This window comes from Phocoena sinus, chromosome 12 (assembly GCF_008692025.1).
Source record: "Phocoena sinus isolate mPhoSin1 chromosome 12, mPhoSin1.pri, whole genome shotgun sequence".
Classification (NCBI taxonomy): domain Eukaryota; kingdom Metazoa; phylum Chordata; class Mammalia; order Artiodactyla; family Phocoenidae; genus Phocoena; species Phocoena sinus.
The window spans coordinates 8,931,746-8,950,867 of record NC_045774.1 but is presented as its reverse complement, the minus strand read 5'-3'; the positions used below and the strand labels follow the sequence as shown (position 1 = coordinate 8,950,867).

Here is a 19,122-nt window from a genome sequence, read left to right as displayed (position 1 = left end):
AGGAACCAACTGAAACTGCTCCCAGTGGCCAAAGCAGGAAAAGTCTGAGCAGCAAAATACATGGAGTGGTGTTGGATTATAACCCAGAATGTAGAGCAGACATCCGTTAATTCTATTAGTGTCCATACTGGTAAAATTAGTGGAGAAAAGGCAAATCTCCTGAGCAGAAGGGTTGTAAGTAATTTATGTAGACACGCCTCCCTCAAGGAGGTGGAGCATAACGCCGGTCCTGAAGTGTGGGCTGCCCATGGTCACTTCCTTCCAAAGAGTACAGGTGAGGAAAGGGGGAAAGGCAGAGTCAGTTCAGTGAAGAAACTGAACGGAGACTACTTAACCAGGTGATCCGAGGTAAACTTCAACAGCGACAGGTCATGTTGAGAGTGTACCACTGATGGCATTTCACCTCTGTGGTCGTCCCCCCAAACTCCTAACTCCAGCCTATCACGAGGAAAACATCACACACACCCTCATTGGAGGACACCTCCGAGTTCTCCTCAGACCTGTCCAAGTCAATGAAAACAAGGGACGTTTGAGAGACTTTCTTGAGTTGTAGTCAAGAGAGCCTAAGGAAACGTGATGACTAAATGTGGTACTCGAAGTGGGGTCCTGGAACAGATAAAAGACACTACATTAAAGTTAAGGAAATTTGAATAAAGCATGGGCTTTGGTCAATAATAATATATCCATATTGATTTATTAATTGTGGCAATATACCATGCAAATGTAAGATCTTAATAATAGGGGAAACTAAGTATGGGACATGTATGGGACCTCTGTACTATCTGTGCAGTGTTTCTGTAAGTCTAAGACTATTCTAAAATTTAAAGTCTTAGGAATTTAAAGAGTTGTTTACCCTTTGGCAGTAACCCCAGGAGCTGATATTTGTATAGTGCACAATTGTCTTCAAACACGTTCTCAGTTCCTTTCTTTGAGTTTCTCCTCTAGTTTCCAATTAGGCAGGGGATTGTTTTTCATGAGCATTAAGGCCATATCTAAAGAAACACGTTGGAGCTAGCGCCACAGTTAAGACATAGAACTGGGTGGTGAAGATCAAGCAGAGAGTAATCTTTTCTGCACTGGCCAAGGTTTTCATCCTTCGTTACTTAACAGCCACAGAGGGGACACCACCCACACCGCAGGAAGCCTTGCCCTTGCCAGGGGGGCAGCACCGTGTCTGTGCCCAGACGGGCCCCCCACCCAGCTGTTGGGCCTGAGAGGCAGGGAGGGAAGTCTGCTTTGCTGTCCGTGTTCCTGCTGTTGACAGATGGTGTCATTCACGTGGGTGAAGAGCACCGGGGCGGGGGGTGGGGGTGGGGGAAGAGACCTGTTAGGGATGTGCCGAGTTTGCCAGGCCTGTCTGGCCTCCAAGTAGAGATGTTGGACAGGATCTAGAGTAAGGGATTGAAGACAAGAACTTGGAAGTCATCGTGCTTAGATGGTTAGACCATGGATTTAAAGCTGAGACTAGATCAGATGACTAGGCAGTCAGAGTAGACTGAAGAGGGCAGGGTCAGGACTGAGCCTGGAGCTCTGCGCCCCTCGGAGGACGGAAGAGGAAGAGCTGGTAAAGGGGAGACTGAGGGGCACTGGAGGCCACTGTGTGCACTGTCCCCCGGCCGCGGTGCGCATTGGCCACTGAGGCGTCCAGCTGCCAGCTGGTCCCCTGCCCCACTCCCCCGTCCCCGTTCCCGCCAAGCGGCCAGCAACCCATGACCAACGCCCGGGGTGGCACTGGAGGCCACCCCTGCCTCAGAGCAGGGCCAGCTGTGCCGGAGCCACACACCAGGGTTCCTGTGGGTCAGGCTGAGGAAGCCGGTCTCCAGAGACACATGTCCTTCCCTTACACCCCAGACCTGTCCTGCCTCGCCCACTGCCTTTGTCCTGGGAGGACCCACAGGGAAAGGCTTCAGTGCGCGGGTCCCCGTCCCAGGCTCTGCTTTCAGGGACCATCACCGAAGACGCCGGTAGAGAAGACTTACCGAGGGGTGAGGCAAGTGCCTTAGTGAATGTCAGCTGCCATTCTTCCTTTTCCGGGCACAGACCTCCCTCCTGGAGCCTGGAGCCTGGAGCCTGTCCACCGCAGGACGGGGTAGCTGCGGGCAGAGCTGGAGGCAGGCTGGGCCGGGGGCTGGGGACACAGAGGACGCAGTTCTGCCCATGAGAGGTGGCGACATTGCCACAGAGGAAATGACGTTTGAACAGCGCGTTGAGGGAAATCCTGCACCAGCTTCAAGACTTAACTCAAGATCCACGCTGGAGTGGCCCTGGGCCCCCTTTGCGGCTCTATCGGCTTCAGCCTCGCATTTGGGAGCTCTCCAGGCTCGCTGGCCCTGCGGGATATTCACTTTCAAGCCACAGCAAGTCGGCCCAGAGGAATGGAGAGGAGGACCTCAAGAGTGATGTGACGTGTGCTGAGCCGGTCGGGTCTTTGGGCCACCAGAGCCCACCACCTGCCCAGTCTGCCCCCTCCCTCTGCCCACAGCCCGGCTCCTCCAGGGCACGGCTGTACCTCCTGCGCTGCTCACCCTTGGCGGGCCCGGCGGTGGCTGTGTGGCAGGTGCCTAGAGATGCCTGTCGGGTTCATAAGACGACTCTGATTTCTTCTTGGAGGAAGCCATGAAGGGAGGCCTCGGTGGTGGGTGCACAGCCGGGAGCTGAGAAACTGTTGTCCGGAAGCACAGCGGAGGGGCGGCGAGGGGCAGAGAGAAGGAAGAGCCTCGGTCTGTCTCCTCAGAGCATGACACTGAGACGTGTCAAGTAGAATAGAATGTGGAAGTCTGTGGAGATACGGAAAAACTCAGAAGCAGAATCTGAAATAATTTTACACGTGTCTGATTGGAAAACATTTTGAAGTCTGGCAGGGTCGAGTACATTAGGCTCTAAGGCACAGCTGGACTGCTGTTGGGATGTGCACTGTCGGCTCACTCTGGAAACTGACCTGGCACCGTCTGGCGAAGGCAGAGCTGCGCCTGCCTCTGGTCCAGCTGTTCCCCAGTGCAGACTCAGAGCAGCCCTGCTCTGGTTCACAGGGGGCTGGTGGCAGCATGGTTATAAGCAGCAGTGCTAGTGTAATAAAAGTGGGAAAGAAAGGGAAGGCAGCCTAAATGTTTGTCAGCAAGGGGATGAGGTAACAAACTGTGGTGTCGTCACAGTGACTGCGATGAAGCAGTGAGAACGGACGAGTTGGAGCCACGCTTGTCAACAAGGATGAATTTCACAGCCTAATGCTGAGCTAAAGAATCCATAGAGGTTTTAAAGCTTGAGAACAGGCAGAAAGGCTGGTCATGTGTAAGCTGGACGGCAGGTACGTGGAAGCTTATTGTCCTGGTTGCTCTTCTTGGGTATATGTTTAGCGTCTTCTGTAATATTTAAAATTTTTAAAGAGACACAAAATACTGAAGTGAGGATGCATACGTGGGTATAAAAATGCATGTGAATTAAAAACATGAAATACCCAGGAAGTGTTTTTTTTCCTCAGAGGAGGGAGGGCTGAGGTGTGGGAGGAGCACACGGGGGCTTCCGATGGTCCTGGTGATATTTTCCTAAGCTGAATGAGGACAATACTTCAGGTGAATTTTTCTTTAAACTGTTATGTCTGCCATAAATATTGTGAAAACTCTTTTTTAAGTTTTTTAAAAAAGGCTATGGAAATATTTGTACCTTCTCTCAGCTCCACTTTTTAAATCTGTGAAATGGGAGGTTAGAATAATGGTAATACCTCCTCCTAAGATATCTGTGAAGATAAAATAAGCTAATGAATGTGAAACTGACTTTCAGACTCTTGATTATTATTATTATTACGAAAAGAAAGTGTTCAACTTCCTTGCCACAGAAATAGGTGAAGCTGGAAATACGTTCATTGTGCGAAGATCAGAAAATGTAGAAAAATTCTGATGAAAATCCCTTTACTTCACCGCCGCTAATGTTTTAGTTTATTTCTCTTTAGTATATGATTTTTGTTTTCTTCTGTCAGAACTAGAGTTTGTTGGTACAGCTGTTTTTGAGAATATTTCTGCATCGCAGAAGTCTGACAGCAGGTAAGAAAGAAGACGTGAGGCGGCTTCTCCAAGCTCCCCCAGGCGCTCCTTGAGGGCAGGGCGTCTGCTCCATCTGTGTGTGTCCCGTGAGCAGCGCCTTGGTGGTGCTGAGGGATTGATGGCCCCGGGCCAGTTTGGTTGCGGACCGGAGTGAGGAGACTGAGGCTCTGGCCTGGAGCCTGACCTACCTCGAGCGTTCTGCGTGACCTCATGCTGGCTGCCCCCATCCTCATCTGTGAGACTGCATGGTCGTGTCAGCTCTCAGTTGGCTAAAGCCAGTAACCGTTGTCTATACCAAGAGTATTTTTGTGAGAATAAGTGGGAGGTGACGATGGAGAACACATGCTTAGCCCTGGTAAGGTGCTCTGTAACCTCGGGGAACAGTGTTTGTGACTGAACATACTTTCCAGTAAAATTCTGCTTGGGAGATGGCAACTGAGATGGGACAGAGAAGGATGGAAGTGGGAGTCACAGGGAGTATTCACTGCACTGGTTTTGAGATAGGCACAGATCAGAAAATGGCCAGGAGATGAAGGTACTGACTGTTGGGTTTCCTACAGACTGTACTTTTGGATGAAGCCTGTACTTTTGGATGAAGCCATTCAAAGCATTTTATATATTGCTTTAGCGGAAGACTCTCGCTGCCACCTAGTAGATGAGAAGACTAGGGACGGTAATTTTGCATTCGTATCAGGAGACTTGATAGAGTTCTTTTTTTCCTAACTCAGTCTTGCCTGATAATATAAACTCTCCCCAAAAAGAAGATGTATTATTTTCCAACAAGAAGGTTTGGAAAACATCAGGAAGGAGTGTGTAGCTGTGAGTTTCCTGAGAAGCGTCTTGGGGAGCCAGGACTGCGGAAGTCACCCCCAGACAAATTCAGATTCAGGTTTAGAACCACGTAGCAGCACCCTGGTCCCTGGCCTAGGGCTTAGAAAACCATAGGCCCGTGTTTTCCGAATTCCTTTATTGTCCCTGAACCATTTCCTTCATGGAGTTCTTATCAGCATATTGAATTGAATGAATGAATGAAGACTGGATCTGTGAACATATAAATGAGAGAAATAGATTATGTGGAAATAAAAGCAAAAGTTTCCCTCAAGCAGAGTGTTTCAAAAGGCTTAGGAAGAGAAACTCTTGCAACTCACTAATAAAAAAGACAACCCAATTAAAAAGGGGCACAGGATCTGAATAGACATTTCTTCAAAAAAGGTAAACAGATGCCCAGTAAGCACTTGCAAAGATGCTCAAAACCATTAGCCATCAGGGAAATGCAAGTCAAAACCACTTCACACCCACTAGGATGGCTATAATCAAAAAGACATAGTAGCAAGTGTTGGAGAGAATGTGAAGAAACTGGAACCTCATACATTGTTGCTGGGAATGTAAACTGGAGCAGCCACTTTGGAAGACAGTCCGGCAGTTCCTCAAAAAGTTAAACATAGAATTATCGTTTGACTCAGCAACTCCGCTCCTAGGCATATACCCAAGAAAATAAAAACTGATACACAAATGTTCACAGCAGTATTATTCATAATAGCCAAAAGGTAGAAACAACCCAGGTATTTATCAACTGAATGGATAAACAAAATGGTATAGCCATGCAGTGGAATATTATTTGACCATATAAAGGAAGTAAGTACTGGCACATGCTGCAACACGGATAAACCTTGAAAACATTATGCTGAGTGAAAGAAGCCAGGCACCAAAGGCCACACATGGTATGATTGCATTTCTATGCAGTGTCCAAAATAGGCAAATATGAACAGACGAAAGATCAGTGATTGTCTGGGGCTGAAGGGAGTACTGGAGGCTGATGAAGATGTTCTAGAATTTACTGTGATGATTGCACAGCTCTATAAATGATACAAAAACCATTGAGTTTTACTTTTTAAATGGGTTGTATGGTATGTCAGTTTTGTCTCAGTGCAACTGTTGACGCCCCCCCCGCCCCCCCCCCCCAAATCTCACTTGGGCTAGTTTTAACATCTTAGTGTTGAAAGAGAACAGTATACAATTCTAAAGAAATATGGTTAATTGTCCTTCAGGAATATTTTAATTTAGAAAGATTTGTGGAATGCTGCTGTGTGCCTGGCGTCGTGCCGGGCTTCAGGAGTACAGATGGAAAGAAATCGTCAGGCTGGTGAGAACCAGAGATGGTGTGTGGGGCGCGAATGCGTGCACCAGAGCTGGGTAGGGGCACGTTGCTGTGTGCCCGGTGCTGCCCTAAGGCCCTTTCTCATCATAGTTTTCACAGTAGCTCTAGAAGGATTGCTGCTGTTGCCCCCGTTGCAGATGAGGAAAAGGGACCCCAGCGGGTCAACAGGGTGCCCGAGGCCATGCAGCTGGTGAGCGGTGCGGCCGGGGCTGAGCTCTGGACCTCACGGGACCGTCTTGCTGGTGGGCATGAAGCCGTTGTCCACATTGAATTTCTTCCAGCCTCTGTTTCAGCGTGCTTTTGGTTCTTTGTTAAAAAACAGCTAAATGTGTCTAAAATTCAGTTGGCACTCGTTTTTCTTGTACAAGTGAAGTTAGTGCTGTTTCGCTTAATAAATTACAGAATAAGGACTGAGTGGTAATAATCACTTACAGGGATTTATAACTTGAGCTATTTGTATTTAACGTATGTCCAAATTACATTCCTTTAGGGTTAAGGGAAATATTTCTGAACACTGGTGATACTGGTTGTTCACAGTGGCGGTTTCCTGTATATATCTGTAAAATAGAAATTATATCTACCAACACCATTTGAAGGGTTCCTGCCTCAAACGATGAGCATTCTTGGATGAACTGGTGCCTTGGATTAACTGACACTAGAGTTTTGTTCTGCCTAAAAATAGTTCTAGAGGTAGGGGGTGAAGTGACTTATTGAGGGCATTAGAGTACAGCCCAAATAGGCCTTCAGCAGACCTGCGCTGTATTTTTAGTGTAGATTTCTCTACTGTTAATTGTACTCAATAAGTATTTATTGATAAGAATAGCTATAAAATGATAGAAACCTTACATCGGAGAGGGTGACAGGCTAGCATTTTGGGGGAATAATCAAAGACCTGGGTCAAAACTTGGCTTAGCCTCTGTCTGTAGAGGAACACATACTTCAGCTAACATGTTAAATGCTGAAGTTCTTTTGTGCCCAAAGCAAACAGGAGCCCCGTTTTCCTTTAAAAGGGAAGGAAGCTCTGCCTTAGAATGCCTGGGCAGCTGTTAGCACCCTGCCACGTCATCTGGGCAACTGAGAACCCAGCTGGCCCCTGCTTGGTAATTCCTCAACACTCTGGTATGTCCTGACATTGCCAAGCAGACTGGAGGGATTCGCAGAACAGGAAATAAGCGGCCGGGAGATAAGACGGGCAGCTCCGAATCGCAAACGAGAGCGGAAATGAGAAAACTAATCCAGGGAAACAACATCACAGTTTAACCTTAGTTTTAAACCAAGGATCACTGGAAAGATTTCTCTCTCTAATTTAGGGGAGCAACCCACCTATATTCAGTTATACCGGTTATACTCACAGCAAAGAAGTGTGTGTGTGGGGACTGCACTTCTGTTTACTGCTGCATCTCAACTGATCAGGAATTACGAAAAGATGACATTGAGTCTGTGAACTCTTTGTTTCTCCAACAACTACTTCTGTGTTGTCATAAGACCAAGACATTTTTAACGTTAGAAATAACTTTAAAATATTTTTTTGCCTCTGCTCTTTCGTGTTTGTGTCATGCTGCGACTTGCAGGCTGTCTTCATGAAGAAGAGAGGTTTTGTTACTGATAATAACTAAATATGCAGTCATGTGTGGCGATGGTTGTTAAAGGAAAAAGGCAAAAGTATAGAAAATGTGACTAACCTCTGTTCTCTGAAATGTGATGCCTTGTCATCAAATATTTTAAGGAAGGTCATAGTAGATGAATGTTCAGTGTATTTAACTTGGGAAATAGGTGTTCTTATTTGTCCTATTCCGCCCTCTTGCAGCCATCCTGAAGTGCATCAGTGATTGTGGGCTTAGGTGACGCAGGTGTGTCGAGGGACCATATTACAGCACATTGTGGGCGGCACTGCTCAGGCCGATCGTTGTTGGGTCCGAAAGTTTATGAAGTTGGTTTTTACTGGCTACTTGGAAATTCTAAATTTTATGATACATTCAGTGCGGTGCGTTTAAAGACTTTAATTGTGTTGGTTTTACTATTTTAAAAAATTAGATCAGTAATTTAAATGCAGAATCTTTAAAGCTAGACTTTAAAAACATGAATCTGGATTTGTTGCCCTCCCGTCCGCCTGTTTTGAGGCCCCTCCTGTGTATGTTCACAACTCTGTACTTGCATGTAGAGCAGGGTATTATGTCTGGTTAGTGAACTGAACTCTGCAGGGACAAAGATTTCCTAACTTTCTATCCTCACAGCCTAATGGTTTGTAATAGGCAGTCTGTCAGTATTGGCTCTTGTTAAAATGCCTTTGGGAGTCGAAAGTAACCTACTTGAAGTAGATTTCAGAGCATAACTCAGTGAGAATAGTAACTTACGTGTGGCTGTTTGGCATGATATGCTCAGCGTTCCTGTGTGTCAGTGTTCAGCGGTGAGCATGCCTCTGCCCTTTTCCTCCGGTGGCCCAGCTCAGGGGGAGGAGGGTGCACGTAAACCTGTGGTTATGGCAGGTGGTGTGAGCGTGGCACCTGCAGAGCAGTGACCAGAGAGGGACAGGCAGTCGCGGTGGAGGGACAAAAGCTAGATGGGGCTGCCGGCATCTGGCAGTGTCCGCATCCACGGAACTTGCATCCGTTTTGCAGGCGGGCCATTGACTAGCTTAGATTTGGCTGACAATTGCCAGGTCTCAAAAGATTGCAGCCTTTCAGCTCTTGATGCACAGTTTTAAAAAAAAGCTACAGTATCCTTACATTTTAAGTGGGTAGTAATTTCCTCTTGGACAATTTGAGGATTTTAGTATGCATCTTGCAACAAATGCTGATACCACCAAGTGTGGTGGATCAGGGCTGGGGGGCCTCTCCTGGCTCTCTGGTGCCCATGGTACAACTTTGAGAGGGGGCAGGGCTTCTGTGTCGGTCTGTGGTTTGGACGCAGATGGACGTGAGGAGGGAACTGTGCTTTTGGAGGCCTGTGATGGTCAGCCCTTGGCCTCAGCCGCTCGCTGTCAGTGGTTTAGAACATAAGTGGAACTTGGGGACCATATGCACTGGCGCCACGTATTCATGAGGGTTGTTAGCTTATTAGGCACAAAGTCCTGGGAGGAGACGGGGTTCGCATCTTATGAGCAGCAGGGGTGCTCTTGCTGGTTAGTAACAGTCCTCGTTTGACTGACATACGTGCGTATGTGTCCACGTATCCATGGCTGTTCTGGCTCCCAGCTGGACTTTGCGCTTGCCGAGGGCAGGCCCTGTCTTCTCCACCTCCGTGTTGGTCACGTGGCAGCGTGCAGCACGGATCTGATGAGTACGAGCTGAAGGAAGGAAACGATCACGGTCACCAGCGCGGGCGGGCCAGGTGACCTCCGGAAGCATTCCCCGTGGGGAGCCCGGCACTGGTTTTGTGCCTCCTGGGACCACTTCATAGCCCTGTGCCCTTACAGGTTTTTCTGGGCTCTGTGAGGGCTGATCCCACAGACCACCTACCTGCGGCCACCTTTTACATGAACGAGTGATAGTTGAGAAAGATGAAAAGGATTGTCCACGTTCAGGATCTTTCAAATTTAAAAATTAAGTTCTCATACTCATCCGTTTTGAAGCTTATAGTTTCTTCGTATTTCCTCTGTGATAAATCCTGAACAGTTTAGATATTTCAACTGTGTATTTTTTCCAAATTGGCATGCTTAGATGCTGAACTACTTGGAAATAATGTAGCCTGGCAAAGGTACAGAAAATTTCACTTTGGGAGAAAATGAGATTACATAGGCTGCACCCTTTCTTCCATCTGTACCAAGCAAATAGTGCCCTGACTCAGGTACACACAGTAGGTTTCGAGGAAATCGTTTCCCCACCGCCCAGGGCCCTCAGGCGAGCGAGCCTGGCACTGTGGAGGCGGGGCCGGGTACGGGTGGGCTCTGGGCCCGCTCTGTGGTCACGGCGACGGGCGCTGCGGCGCCGTGGTTCGTGGTTTGCTCAGGTGCCTGCTGTTGGTCAGGAGGCCACGTCACGTGGGCCTCGTCCCCTGAGGCGCTGCCGTGTGTCCTCTCTGCTGGACTCCCCACCCCCCATCCTCCCCGAGTCCTTGCCTTTGTTCCACGCGTTCTAGTTAGTTCTGGGTCTGATAACGTCGTAGACGTGATTGCGGCCCACGGGCTCCTTCCCTGCAGTAAGTGTCTTTTTGGTCGTTTCCTAGGTCGTGTTGGTGAGGTGGAACGAGCCGTACCAGAAGCTGGCCACGTGCGACGCAGACGGCGGGATATTCGTGTGGATCCAGTACGAAGGGCGGTGGTCTGTGGAGCTGGTCAACGACCGAGGGGCCCAGGTGAGCGGGCAGGACGCTCCTCCAGGGAAGGGCGGAGGGCAGATGAATGAAACCAGCATCCTGCTTCTCGTGCTGCCCGTTGAGTACACCACTAGAGCGAGAGAAGGATCGTCCTTCCTTCTCTCCCACTCTGCGGCTGTTGTGAGAACGCTCCAGGCCTTAAGCTTTAATTAAACCTGTGAAGTCGTTTTTCACCACTCAGTGTTGTGATTACCTGTTAAGTTCTGATTTAACGAAGCGCTCCTGGCATAGCGCTTCTTTGCTGCCCCGTGGAAGGTATTTTCCCGTGTTGTCATCTTCCCAGTTCTCTCACGGGGAGCTCCACATGACCGTTCTCACAGCCAATCCCCAAGCCGAGTTTTTCACAGTCCCTTCGGTCAGGTTTCAATTAGCGGGGCCACCTGTTGTCATCACTCAGCTCTCCCTTTCTGGTACCAATTTGTCGCTGCTCTGAGGAAAACAGTTGCTCCAGGGACGCCCTGCCGAGCCGTGCTCTTTTAAAAACCACTTCGTGGGTTCTCGTGGCTGATGGTATGGCCCTGGCTCTTCCTCCCCACGAGGACGGCTGCGTGGAGCTCCTGTCTCGTGTGTTTAAGGACACGGGTCCCGTGCCAAGGATTTGACAGGCCCAAGTGCTGGGGGAACCTGTACTGACAAGGGGTTTCTTAGTCTGTTTGGCTCTCCGGGGTGGTTCCCCTGTGACTGCCTTTCTATACATTCCTAAGGAAATGAATTCTCACCCTCTCTCTTCCCATCTGGTGCTTAAATAAGCTACGAGCTTTCCAACTTCGAAAGATGCAGACCGGTGAGGTGACGTAAAATTGCAGGGAATGAAGCTCTTCCTAGCAGTTACTGCTAGGCTGAGGAACTTTGTAAGATGTCATCACAGAAGGCAAAGCTACCTCTGGGTGCAAACAGAACATAACTTCTTTGTGTGAGTTTACTTATTTGGTAGGGTCGGTGTAATAACTTTGACTGACTCTGGTAAGGCCTTACCGGTTTCCTGTATTCCACCGTGAGTGGAAAAAGGCAGAGGTGGCGCCTGCACTGTGACTACTAACTAACCTTGAAATTGAGCCACAGATGTGGAAACCTCCATGCCCATAAGAAGTTCATGTCACCTAGAAGGTGGACACTGTGGCCAAGAGCATGAGCTCTGGAGTCAGCGTCTCAGTCCATCACGCTTCAGTCGGAGATACTTTACTTCTGTGCCTCAGTTTCCTCATCTGTGCACAGGGAGTTTAATGGTGCCTGCCTCCACGGATCACTTGGGAGGATTACAGAAGATTACATATGGAAGGGAGTTCCCTGGTAGCCCAGTGGTTAGGATTCCAGGCTTTCGCTACCCGTGGCTCGGGTTCAGCCCCTGGTCAGGGAACTGAGATCCTGCAAGTTGCGTGGCACAGCCCCCCCAAAAAAACAGATTAAATGTGGAAAATGCTGTGCCACTGTCTGCACATGATGGTTGTCCCCACAAGTTGTGATGGTGCCTGAAGCACTTACGAGGTGCCAGCACCCATAGCCGCCGACAACAGGGCGTACCTGCCCTTAAGTCGTCGCCATAACGTCATCACCAAAGACCAGCTTCAGGCCTTGAGGCGGCAACTCTTCACAGCTTCCCGTGAAGTGGAGACTCTTCTGAACTTGCCCATGAGGGTCTTTGAAGTGCCGTTGTTCTCCCTTCCACCAGAGTGAAGCCTTTCCCTAGAAAGGCCCAGTGATCACGTGAGACATGTCTTCAGACCTTGGCCGGCAAGAGGTCTTACAGAGTGTCACTCTTACAGAATGGCACTCAGCGCTGGCCTTTTCCAGGTGTCATCCCTCACCTCCACAGGAACCCTTTTGGGAAGATGTTGTGACTCTCAGTTAATGGAAGAAAAACCCCAGCTCAGGGAGGTTGAGTAACTCACCCAGGGAAGTTAGTTCATGGTTTGTAAAGCCAGAATTTGAACCCAGGTTTGAGTCCGAAACTCTGTCTTGTTCCCAGACAATAAACTGTTTTCTCTTTAGCAGAGGTGCATATACTCATAGTACATCCAGAGAGCTCAGGCTTCACTGCCATTGGCGAGTCCGGCCCCCCCAACCTGGTGGTGCTGCCACACTGTCTCCTGCTGACGGCAGCTTCTCTGAGGAGGGAGACATCTGTCACCTCCACGTCAGAGCCGTGTGGCCTCTGCCACCGTCATATACCCTCAGCCTTTCTTTTCATTGAGAGTTCGGCAAAAAGAAAAGCGTGTTAGAAACTAGAACGGACGAATTCAGACCTGGAAGTGAATGAGCTTACATGGACCAGAACATCTGGAAGCACCTAGAATCTCCCAAAAGCCTGTTCCTTTCAGGTTCGACCAGAGTAATCACTGTATCTAGTGATCTGATCCAGATCTTCACATAGCTTTGCTGTTTGCCACTCTGACTCTACAGACCTCAGAATCCATTGAGCACTTGTTATCGTTAAGCACTTGCATTTGGGGGAGATTTGGCTGCTTTTAATTGTGTTGGAGTCACGTCCTGTATGAGAAGCGTCATGCACCGGTGAGGATGGCTCACTGGTGGAGGGAGCGGAGGGTCCGTGCGCCGGGAGCGGTGTGTGGGGGCAGGAGGGACGGTTCTGTGCCTGGAGGAGGAGCGTCCTTGAAGTGATACTCTTTAGAAGAGGTGACAGGTGATCTTTGTTATAGAGCAGGCCTTTCATTGTCGTGAAGTAATCAGACATTTGGCAGAAGCCAAGTGAAGCTTTAACACTCTTTTTTTCAGGAAATGATTATGAGTCCTTTATTTCCAAAATGAGTCTGGAACAGTGCCTGCATTATTTCATAGCATTGGTCACAGGCCGGCTGTGCCAGGCCCAGGCCTCGGACCGTCAGAGGAAAGGCTGTCTTGGGCGGCGGGCCGTCCAGGCTGCTCCTCAGCTTCGGTCAGTCATGTCGAGAGAGCCCTGAACGTGGACAAGGAGTGCCACGGCCCCCCGCATCGGATAGGCCACAGCAGAGGGCTTTCTGCTTATTTCCTTAACACACTAGGGACTCAGTTCCCCTGGTTTTGTTTTTCCAATTTTGGTACAGTCTTATCACTCCATGCCAACCTAATTTAATAAACGCAATTAGATCATGTGAACATCCTCTGTTACATTTTTTGTGACTGTAAGATGGGTGGTGCCTTGGAGAAGCATCTTGTCACTGGCTATACGTTTTCTCACTCTAGTGAGATGTTTTTCCTTTAGCACAAAGATAAATGAGTTAAAACCCATGTAAATAAGTAACATTATCTTTGCAAAATGAAAGGACTTTTACAGTTTATTGCAGAATTAATGTGTTGTCTGTAAAAAAAAAAAAAAACTCTTCAGTTCTTAAGAAAAACTAGATAACGTAACTGGTTGAAACATAAGGTCAGAGAAACCAAGATTCTGAGTTGAAAAACAAACAGCTTTTTCCAGTACCTTCAGACCAGCTGTCGAGGAGCTGTCTCACACCCCCATGCCATTGTCACGAGGGGGACGTGCTGACCACTGATAACCTATAACCCCTGCTGGGAAAACAGCAAGAAGTTCATGTCCTTTTGGTGTGTGTTCATTTGTTTTATTACTACCTGAAGTGTGAAAAGTCCAGTAACGTTACAAATTTCAATGAAGGTGAACATTTCCAAGTATAAGCAACAGTGAAGATGATAGATAATCCATTTTTTTAAGTTAGAAAATATTTAAAAGGTAGTACAAACTGAAAAAGTAAATTAAGGCGATAGAAACAGGGCCAAATATAACAATAATTAGAATAAATGTAAATGAACTGACTTCACCGATCAAGATGATGCTTGACAGGTTACGTTTTTAAAAACATAGCTATATGCTATTAGGAGCCACACCTAAAACTTAAGGACATATACAAGTTTAAAGTAAAAAGATGGAAAAGATGTATTGAGCAAATTATCCAGGAAAAAAGAAAGCTGGAGTAGCAACTGTTATTTTCGGATGAAATAGACTTAAAGATAGAAAGTAATGTTTCGTTTATAGAGTGCTACCACATAATGATAAAAGCTGTAGTTTACCAAGATGATGTTTTAAATATGTATGCACTTATTAATAATAGCGTCAAAATATATGAAGGAAATTGACAGAACTGAAAGTAAAAACTGATAAATTCATTGATATACTGAGAAGTTTCAACAACAAAAAAAAATCAGCAAAGATATAGAAGATCTGAGCAACACAGTTAACAAGCTTGACCTAATGGACACTTGTAGTTACTGAATCCACCAAGTAGAGAACATACATTTTTCTCAGACACACACCGAATGTTTACAAAAATTAATCATGTTCTGAGGTTTCGCAGACTTTTTCTGTGGAGGGGCAAGATAGTACATATTTTAGGCTTTGTGGACGAGGAGTCAGAATTGAGGATATTACGTAAGTACTAACCAGAAAGAAAAGAAAACCAGAAAACTTTTTGTTGATAAAGTTAAAAAGTTTATTTATGGATGCTAAAATTTGAATTTTATATGATTTCACATACAACAAAGGATCATTCCTCTCGAAATTTTTTCCTAACCATTTAAAACCATAGTTTGTGGACTGTACAAAAATAGGTGGCAAATAGATTTGGCCCACTGGCCATAGTTTGCCAGCCTGTTTTGGGGCATTAATAAAACCTAAACAGATTTCCATTGGTAGCTCTCATGATTATGGCCCATGATTTCTGAATGGGTTAGAAGTTAATAACAAAAACATAAATTTAAGAAATTGGTGGGAATTCCCTGGCAGTCCAGTGGTTAGGACTCGGCCCTTTCACTGCCGGGGCCCAGGTTCAGTCCCTGGTCAGGGTACTGAGATCCCACAAGCCATGCAGCGTGGCCAGAAAAAAAGAAAAGAAAGGAAATTGCTGACCAAATGTTTGGACATTTGGTCATTTTTAAATGCATTGTTAAATAGTTCATGGGTTAAAGAACAAATTTAATGGCCATTTATAAAATCTTAGATCTGAATGATAATGGACTGTCTACATACCGAAACCTGTGAGATAGGATTAAAGTGGTGATATAAGAAAATATATATCCTAGGGTCTTCCCTAGTGGCGCAGTGGTTAAGAATCCGCCTGCCAGTGCAGGGGACAAGGGTTCAAACCCTGCTCCGGGAAGATCCCACATGCCGCAGAGCAACTAAGCCCGTGCACCACAACTGCTGAGCCTGAGCTCTAGAGCCCGCGAGCCACAACTACTGAGTCCACACGCCACAACTACTGAAGCCCACGTGCCTAGAGCCCGTGCTCTGCAACAAGAGAAGCCACCACAATGAGAAGCTCATGCACCGCAACGAAGAGTAGCCCCTGCTCGCCGCAACTAGAGAAAGCCTGCGCGCAGCAACGAAGACCCCACGCAGCCGAAGTTAAATAAATAAACTAATTTTTTTTAAAAAGAGAATATATATCCTTAATTTATGTATATTAGAAAGGAATAAAACTCTGATCAAATGAACAGAGTAAATCCAGTAAAAGGAGAAAGAAAATATAATTTAAATAAAAGTAGAAATTAATGCAATAGCGAAAAAATCATACAATAGAGGAGATCAACAAATTCAAAAATTTGTTCTTTGGAAAAAAATTAATGAAGTAGACAAACTGCTGGCAATTCTTGAGTAAGAGAAGAAAGATGAAACCTAAAATAATTTTATGAATGAAAAGTTGAGCATAACTGTAGATAAGGTAGAGATTACAAGGTAGTCAAAGGTAAATAAAAGATGCCTAGGTAATTCAGTGGGGGAAGAATCATCTTTTTTTAAAATTGAGGTATAATTGACATATAACATACTGGTTTCAGGTATACAACAAAATTTGTATCTACTGGGAAATGATCGCCACGATAAGTCTATTTGACATCCAAGGAATAGTCTTTTTGACAAATGGTGCGGAAGCAACTGAATATCTGCATTTAAAATTTAAAAAGTAGAACCTTGATTCTTACCATACACCCTGTGCAAAAATTAAATGAATCATAGACATAAATGTAAAAGCTGTACACTTCTTCTGGAAAGTTTGCGTTTGCCACCTTGGATTAGGTAAAGATTTCTTGGATACAAAAAGCATGAAACGTAAGAGAAAGAACTTGATATTGGACTTCATCAAAATTTAAAACTTACTTTTTGAAAGATATCCTTAAGAAAATGAAAAGGCAAGTTACAGAATGGGAGAAATTATTTGCAGCACATATTCAGATAAAGGGTAGTATCTAGAATTTTTACAACACAACAAGAAGGTCAAAAACGTCTATATATCTGTATACGTATGTGTATGTGTGTGTGCATTTACGTATATAATGAATAGGTGAACGTGAACGGATATACAAATAGATATATATGGCAAGGGATGTGAATAGAAAGGTTCCAAAAGAGGATGTGCATATGATCAATAAGCACATGAAATGATGCTCAGCATATTAGTCATTGGGGAAGCGCAAATTAAAAGCACAGTGTCCTACCACTACACACCTACTAGAATAGCTAAAATAAAAAAGACTGGCAGTACCGAGTGCTGGTGAGGTGTGGACCTACTCACATACATTGCTGATGGGAATGTGAAATGGTTTAGCCACTTTGGAAAAGCTTGGTAACTTCTTATGCATTTAAACATACACTTACCATATGACCCAGCAGTTAATTCCATTCCTAGGTATTTACGCAAGAAAAATGAAACCATGTGCCTACAGAAAGTCTTGCACGTGCATACTCATAGCAATTCTGTAATAAGCAAGTACTGGAAACAACCCAAATGCCCAGCCCTTTGGGGAGATGAATAAATCGTGGTATATTTATACCATGGAATATTACTCATCTATAAAAAGGAATGAACTACTGATGCACACAAGAAATCAGAATACTCTCAAAATTATTACACCGAGTAGAAGCAATCATAAAGAAAAGTGAGCGTACTGTGTGGTTCTGTTCATGCGGAATTCCTAGAATAAGCAGCTAGTTACAGAAGTTAGGTCACTGGTTGCCTCAGACCCAGGGTGAGGGCAGGGGATTGACTGCCAAGGGGGACTTTATTTATTGCACATAAATTATAGCTCACTAAAGGTGATATTTAAAAGGATGATAAGTACTATTAACAGCTACTTGCCAACAGTTTTGAGAACTTATGTGAACTGGACAAATGCCTAAAAAAATATTCTAATAGAACTGACTCAAGAAGAAATAAAAAGAGAAGCTTGCCTGCTGCTAACACTATTAAATAAATTGAAGCAATGATTAAAAATCATCCCACGAAAAAGTGCAAAGCCAGATGGTTTCACAGGCATGTTCCACCAAACTCTGAAGCAACAGGTCGGCCCAGTTTATACAAATTCTTCCTGGCCATGGAAGAAAAGGGACTACCCTCTAACTCATTCCGAGAGGTCAGCATTAACCCTGATAAATTCAAACAAAGACGTTATAAAAAATGAAATCACAAGTTTGCCTCACTCGTGAATACAGATGTGGAAATCCCAAACACGTAATCAACTTCAACTGTACGTGTAAAGGACAATACTTGACCTCGGAGTTGGGCTTCTTCTAGGTATGTAAGGATGGCATAAAACTGGGAAATCCATGGAAGTAATTTGCTGCAGTAATAGATTAAAAGAGGAAAAACATGTGGTCCTTTGAATAAATGCAATAAATGCATTTGATAGAACTGAACACCCAAGTATAAGTAATGTGTTCCGGTTAGAGATTATTTCTCATTTTGATTGCGGGAATGTTGTTAGCAAGACTGAGAAACGTATATAATCAGAAACTGAGAGCTTTACTATCTTGATAAGCGACCCCGAGACACTGATGGAGAATCTGGTACAGGCCGTTCCAGATTAAGAATAAGGGGCAGGCCGTAGAACAGTGTCTAAAAGCAAGGATGCTGGAGCCGCACAACCCTTGATCATTCTTCGCTCTGCCCCTCGCCAGCCCTGTGAGACCAAGGAGAAGTTACTTCTCTCCGCTGTGGGAGGTATTACCATGGGCTTAATGAATTACCATGTGTGACACACTTAGCACCTCCACACTGGCATATGCTTTTCAAATAATGTGTTTTATGTGTTATTGTTAAAATACGTGCAACAACATATTGTATTGTCTCTTTAAGGCCATCTCGATCTTAGCCAAAGGCTAAGGTAATGACTACGTCTAGTCTTTGATGAAAGTGCTTTCCCTTTCAGATTACTAATTGACTCCTTTTATCTGTGTGTCCGAAAGGTGAGTGATTTCACGTGGAGCCACGATGGGACTCAAGCACTTATTTCGTATCGAGATGGGTTTGTCCTGGTTGGTTCTGTCAGTGGACAAAGACACTGGTCATCTGAGATCAACTTGGAAAGTCAAATCACATGTGGCATATGGACGCCCGATGACCAACAGGTAACGCCTCTTGAACCTGATGTGTCATGTTAAAACGACGTGAGCTGAGGGGGAAAAGCGTGAAGTACTAATACAGTGGGGCCGGGGGCGGGGGTGCAGGAGAGCTGTCTCAAAGGCTGGTAAAGAATGACAAAGGGAAAGAACACTGAGCTTGTCCAGGTAAAAATTAACACCGAAATTTCATGTGTTAATAGATTGGGGAAATACCATTCCCCACCGATACTGTGAATACTGAGTTAACAGTTTAATTATAGAAAATACTC

At 45.7% G+C, this 19,122-nt stretch overlaps 1 protein-coding gene across 3 annotated transcripts in view; it reads left to right on the top strand.

Annotated features, from left to right (window-relative positions):
* The window catches only part of TULP4 (TUB like protein 4), a 226,670-nt gene that overhangs the window by 140,875 nt on the left and 66,673 nt on the right, over positions 1-19,122 (top strand). For all 3 annotated transcript variants that reach the window (XM_032651094.1, XM_032651095.1, XM_032651096.1), the window contains 2 exons: positions 10,360-10,488; positions 18,698-18,859. In XM_032651094.1, coding sequence (XP_032506985.1) covers positions 10,360-10,488; positions 18,698-18,859 — 291 coding nt within the window. The remainder of the gene's footprint in view (positions 1-10,359; positions 10,489-18,697; positions 18,860-19,122) is intronic.